Source organism: Leuciscus leuciscus (assembly GCF_965113295.1).
Source record: "Leuciscus leuciscus genome assembly, contig: HAP1_SCAFFOLD_953, whole genome shotgun sequence".
NCBI classification, from domain to species: domain Eukaryota; kingdom Metazoa; phylum Chordata; class Actinopteri; order Cypriniformes; family Leuciscidae; genus Leuciscus; species Leuciscus leuciscus.
In genome coordinates this window covers 1,306-7,473 of record NW_028117787.1, presented here as the reverse complement: position 1 = coordinate 7,473, position 6,168 = coordinate 1,306, and the positions used below count along the sequence as shown (strand labels likewise).

At 45.1% G+C, this 6,168-nt stretch overlaps 1 protein-coding gene across 1 annotated transcript; it reads right to left on the bottom strand.

Moving 5' to 3' along the window:
- Positions 1-1,632: 1,632 nt before the first annotated feature.
- Positions 1,633-5,219, bottom strand: LOC309492091 (uncharacterized protein). The gene is made up of 2 exons (XM_082191099.1): positions 2,231-5,219; positions 1,633-1,707 (listed from the first exon to the last, which is right to left on the bottom strand). The coding sequence occupies exon 1, from the start codon at positions 4,781-4,783 to the stop codon at positions 2,531-2,533; it is 2,253 nt and encodes a 750-aa protein (XP_082047225.1). The 5' UTR covers positions 4,784-5,219; the 3' UTR covers positions 1,633-1,707; positions 2,231-2,530.
- Between the last annotated feature and the right edge of the window lie 949 nt (positions 5,220-6,168).

Genomic DNA, 6,168 nt, shown 5'->3' with positions numbered 1-6,168 from the left:
TTGTTTAACTCACACTATTCGGTTGTTAAGTCGTGACGTAACCAATACTCTTTCCGGGTCCAAAGTCCAGGTCCTCTCTACCTACCTACCGCTTTCGCTGGTGTTTTGGTTATTATTGAGTGTTTTTACAATGCCGCAGTGCTGTGTCTCGTGTCCCGAGCTAACTCACTTCAACCTCGTAAATCTTCTTTTTCATTGAGGACTCTACCCTTAATTATGCCACCTGAGTGATGAGCTACACTAACCACTCTGTTGGTGTTAAAGGAATTTAAACCCTTTTTGACCGCCAAGGGTGCCTCACTAAGAAGGACGTGATCGTAAATAAATTTACAGGTTCCACCGTTGTTATTTCTGGACCGCTTGGGACCCAAAACGTCACGCGTGACGTCAGACTTAACAATCGGATAATAGCCTGGTTTTATGGAAGAAAAATAATGTCAAATGTTTTTGAAATAAAAAGCCTGTTGAATTGCACTACTTGAAAAAAAAAAATAGGCATTACATTAACCATGCTTGCATTTTAATGCATTGTATTTTTAGGGCTTGCATTTTTATGGGCTGAAATTCAACATGGTTGAGTATTTAAGCTGTGAATATTTCAATTAAAAACATTTCAAACACATTTTCATTATTAAAAATTCAATAATCCATATTCACCTTTCATATTTCACTTCCAAACTATTCAAACTGATTAAAAATACAACCTATAATATTCAACGGGCATTTTTCGGTCCATTTCATTTCGCTTTGCAAATTCGCTTCCACAAATTCAGTGGTTCAAATTCGACAGTAAATTCAACATTGACATCCAGGAACTGCAGGAAAAGCAGTAGATTGCCGAGCATACTCTCCATCTGCTGTTAGTCGACCTCACCAGCATGATATTCCATCATTTCCTGTTTAAAAGTAGGCTAGGTTTCTGTGGTTTTTCCAAGTATGGAGGCACTTGAAAAAGCATTCAGTATGCGTTCTAGGCGGTGGGACAAGTCTGTGGCTAAACTCAAGTGTTTTCCACGTGCCATTCAGATCAAAAAGATTTTCCACTTTTTAGGTCTTGTAGCTTGCACGGTCAAACCTCTGCAATTGATCCAGAATGCTGCAGCTAGAGTGGTCTTTAACGTGCCGAAAAGAGCACACGTCACTCCTCTTCTCACAAAACTGCACTGGTTGCCAGTTGCCGCTCTCATTAAATTCAAGTCACTGACTTTTGCCTACAGAACAGCACTTGATCTAAAAATACTAACACTTTCTCTTCTATTCTATTCTTATTAAAAAAAAAACTAAAAAAACATATACTGCGTTAGATTAAACTAAGAATGGGTCATAGCACTTGCATATTGTTGTCCTGCTGTTAGTTTAACTGCTTCTATTGTTCTCATTTGTAAGTCGCTTTGGATAAAAGCGTCTGCTAAATGAATAAATGTAAATGTAAAATTACATTACTCCATCTACCCTTGTAAAACTAATCCTGTCCGAACAGGGCTCAAGTCACTGATTATTTTTTCTGCACTTGTTACCCGTTTTTTGACACGCTCTGTAAAAATGTTGGCTAGTAGAAGCTGAATTTGCCGGTTGATAACAGACCCACTACACAGAGTCCGGTTAGAGACTTTCACCAGATGTGATCAGGTATTCGGGAATAACCCATTTATTGTCACCACAACTCAGTACACTGGATAATTCTGATTTGCATGTGTGTGTGGTTTTCTATAAATAAAGATATAAGAAGAATAGATAAGTACAAATAACAATAACAAATAATAGTTGTCACAATAAACATAGTAACAGTAATCTCCACAATGAATATTAAGTTACAATGATTAATAAAGTACAATAAGAAAAACAAATGTGCCATTATATGGAAAAGTATACTGCTAGAAATGATTAATACTGAGCGGTTGAAATTTGACACCTTTGCGCGCTGAGGACAGAAATGGAACCGCTCTGTCTATCACATTAGTGCACATGCGCTCAAAGAGTGCTTCGACTCTAGAAGTGAGCGATATATATATATATTAAATAGACCATATAATGAATAAAAGGCACGTAGATTATGTCTTATGAATATAACAATGAAATATCTGAGGAAACTAGTATGTAAATATACATACGAACATCTTTACGAGCTCGGTCGTATCGTCACTCGCATGCATTAACTTTTACACACGTGGGGCTATTCAAACGTTCATAAAATGAGTAAAGAACAATGTATAAACAGACTGCAACTTACTTTAGAGGCACGCACACAACTTTAGCAAGGATTAATTGTTACAGTACAGCTTGCATCCGTCCGCTTTCCCGAATCAGTCAGACTCCGTTCAGTGGGCGGGAGCACTGACCTGCACGTCTTTTCCGCGGCGCTGATTGGCCTGCTGGACAGATGCTGTGACGAATGCGTCATTTTGGCATATAGCAAAGGAAACTAAGACACTTAACTATAAGAATAATAGTGGCCTTTTTAACAGCCGCCCCCAGATGTCCGTAAGGAAATATGTACAATAACAAAAGGCCTATACCATACAAAATGGCTTTAATCTGGTATGGCAGGCAATTGGATGAGGCGTGCGACTGGGCGTGTGTACAACCTCTCTCCCACTTTAATTTGAGCTGTTCTTACTCTGCTGTCTACTCCAGGGAATACCCTTGACACCTGGCCCACCGGCCAGAGGGCTCTGGGCAATTGGGGGTCAATGATCAGGACGATGGTGCCAACCTGGAGGTCAGATTTCTCATCTTGCCACTTCTGGCGGGTCTGAAGGCTGGGTAGGTAGAACCTGATGAAGCGCTTCCAGAATTGGTCAGCAAGGACTTGACTATGCCGCCATCTGCGTCGACTGATCAGTTCAGATTCCGGGTATATCACAGGAGGAAGTGATGAATCTGGCCGCCCCATCAGAAGGGAGTTTGGTGTGATGGGGTCCAGATCAGAAATATTAGATGAAGTGTAGCCCATTGGCTTGGAATTTAAGATCCCTTCGATCTCCACCAACATAGTGTACAGCACTTCGAAGGTGACAGACTGGGCACCAAGTGTTGTCATCAAGGCCTGTTTTAGGGAACGAATCTCTCTTTCCCAGCTGCCACCAAAGTGTGGAGAATTAGGTGGATTGAAGTGGAATTGTATTTGCTGGCTTGCCAGCTGTTCTTGCAGTTCTGGGACAATAGCTGCGTATGCTTCTTTCAGTTCTCTCTCCCCTCCTTTAAAGTTGGTCCCTTGATCCGATAATAGCTCGAATGGCTTGCCTCGTCTTGCGATGAATCGTCTGAGAGCCATGAGGAATGAATCAGAGTCGAGACTATGAAGGACGTCAATGTAGACTGCCCGGGTAGTGAGACATTTGAACAGGATGCCCCATTTCTTCTCGTTTCTGCGACCTACTTTAACAGTATATGGACCGAAGCAATCCATTCCTGTTGAGTAGAAGGCGGGCTTGAATAAACGTAATCTGGCTGGAGGGAGGTCTGCCATTTTTGGTACCTCAGGGTTTTTTCTCCACTTCTGGCAGTCCACACAAGCACTCTGACACCGTTTTATGGCCTCTCTGCCTCGTAGAATCCAATATTTACGCCGAAGCTCGGCAAAGACTCTTTCCGGGCCTGGATGGTGGAGTTTAGTGTCGTAACTCTGTATGAGCAGTTTAGAGACTGGGTGTTTTGGGTCTAGGACAACGGGGTGTACTGTATCAGGATCTAGATAAGGGCTCCAACGTAGGCGACCTCCTACTCTGATCAGCTGAGTCTCATGGTCAAGTTCAGGGGCAAGTGTCTTTAACCGACTGCTTCTAGAAAGTGATTTTCCCACCTTTAACTGCTCCAGTTCAGAGGGAAAGCACTCCTCCTGAGCTTGTTGTAGGACACTGATTTCAGCCGTTCTGTAGTCATCAGCCGTCGGACTGTTGCCTGCCGCCCCATGACAGGCCCTGGATTCAATTAGCTCTTCAAAAGTTTTATACAGGCTGATGTCAGGGAATGACAAGCTGGCTGTGAAGCAGGTAAGGAAGCAGGGAACTGTTTTACGAAGCTCGTCTTCATCTGTAGCCACAGGATGTGGGATTTCCGGCCACAGATTTGGAGGATCTTTGAGAAAGGATGGACCTTGGTACCAATAGCTGTCTGGTCCCAGCTTATTTAGGCTTTTCCCTCGTGTTATATCGTCTGCTGGGTTGTGAGCTGATGGTACATAACGCCAGGTGTGCCGGTCTGTGATGTCCTGGATCTCGGCGACTCTGGTTCCGACAAACACTTTAAATCGGCAAGAGTCTGACTGCAGCCAAGTGAGGACTGTGGTGGAGTCAGTCCACAGAATGAATTGGTTTATGGGAAGGTTCAGTTCTGTTCTGACTACTTTAGCGAGCTGTGCCCCAGTCAGCGCAGCACAGAGTTCCAGACGAGGGATTGATTGCTGTTTTTTGGGTGCCACTCGTGATCTGGCTGTGAGGAAGGCCACCTCTACCTGCCCATGTTGATCCTCTGTGCGGAGGTAGGCGACTGATCCATAAGCACGCTCAGAGGCATCACAGAAAACATGTACTTCTCTCTGACTCATGTCTGTGTCTCTGATTGGGCTGGTGTAACATCTTGGAAGGACAATGTGTTGCAGGGCAGGCAGCTCCTCCACCCACTCTCTCCAGGTCTGTAGAAGATCTACAGGTAAATGTGGGTCATCCCAGTCCCTTTTCTTATCCCAAAGGTGCTGCACTATGAGCTTGGCTCTGGTAGTGAAGGGAATAAGATAGCCCAGGGGGTCGTACTGACTTGCCACAACTTTGTAAATGGTACGCATGGTAGTCTCAGTGGTTGCTATAGGACGATACTTATAAGAAAGCGTGTCCGTTTGTTGATTCCAGAGAAGCCCCAGTGTAGATTCTTGGGTGTTGCTCTGCCCTTGCGAAATCCAAAGTTCAGTGCCATCTGATCTGGCCTCAGGAGGTAAATGGCTTATGATCGAGAGCTGGTTGCTGGACCACTGCCTCAGGTCAAAACCCCCCTCTGCTAATAAGCTCCTGAGTTTGTCAACAAGACTCTTCGCTTCTTCCACTGAGGAGAAGCTTTGCAGACAATTGTCAACGTAGAAAGACTTCAGGACAGAATGGCGGACGTCTTCCCCAGGTTGGCTATGGTCGAGGACATGTTTTTGTAATGCAAAGATTGCACAGCAAGGGCTGCATGTCGTGCCGAAGGGGAGAACTTGCCATTCATAAACACTGGGTGGATCCTGTGTCTTTAGATCCCTCCAGAGAAATCGCAGGAGTGGCCTGTCTTCTGGAAGTAATCTGATCTGGTGGAACATCCCCCTGATATCACTGCTGAAAGCAATGGAATGTTCTCTGAATCTGAGCAACACTGCGAGAAGAGATGGGCCTAACACAGGTCCAGGGAGCAAGAGCTTGTTAAGGTTTTGACCCTGATATTGAAACGAGCAATTAAATACAACCCTGTTCTTCCCGTTGTGTTGGACCAGGTGATGGGGAATGTACCAGGTGTTAGTTGAGCATGTTTCAGCACTTGGTTCCACCCTGACTGCATAACCTGCCTGCTCTAGTTTCTGAATCTCTGCAGTGTAGGCAGCTGCTTGCTTTGGGTCTTTGGCCAGCCTTCTCTCTGTGGCTCGCAGATGAGGGAGAACAGCATTTTTGGGGGCCTGGAGGTCTGGCATGTTCTTAACATGCAAAAGTGGTGTTGCATAGCGCTTAACACCATCCACCTCTACTCTCACTGTCTTTCTCTCCAGAATTTTCACTGCTTCCTGGTCTTGTCTAGATCTCGTGCTTATCTTCTCACTTTGCCAGGGAAGCACATCTATCTGCCAAAGTCTCTCCACTTGTTTGAGAAGATCAGTTTCTGGAGGTGCCATTGAGGTGAAAAGACACTGTTGTTCATTGACCTCATGTTGCAGGTGTTGTACAGGGCCCTGCAAAGTCCAGCCGAGACGAGTCTTGATGGCTGCTGGTCCCCCTGGGGGGCCTAGGCGGATTGGCTCCACTGCCGTAATGAGGTGGGGGTAGTCGGATCCGATGAGCAGGACAGGGCGAACTGCCTCTAAATGGCTCAAAGGAAGCGCTCTGAGGTGGTGGTATTTCTCCCTCAAGGTCTTAACCGGGTGTGTATGTTCAGCAAGACTCAACTGTTGGGCTGTGAATGCACCCTTTATGTGATACAGTTTGCTGG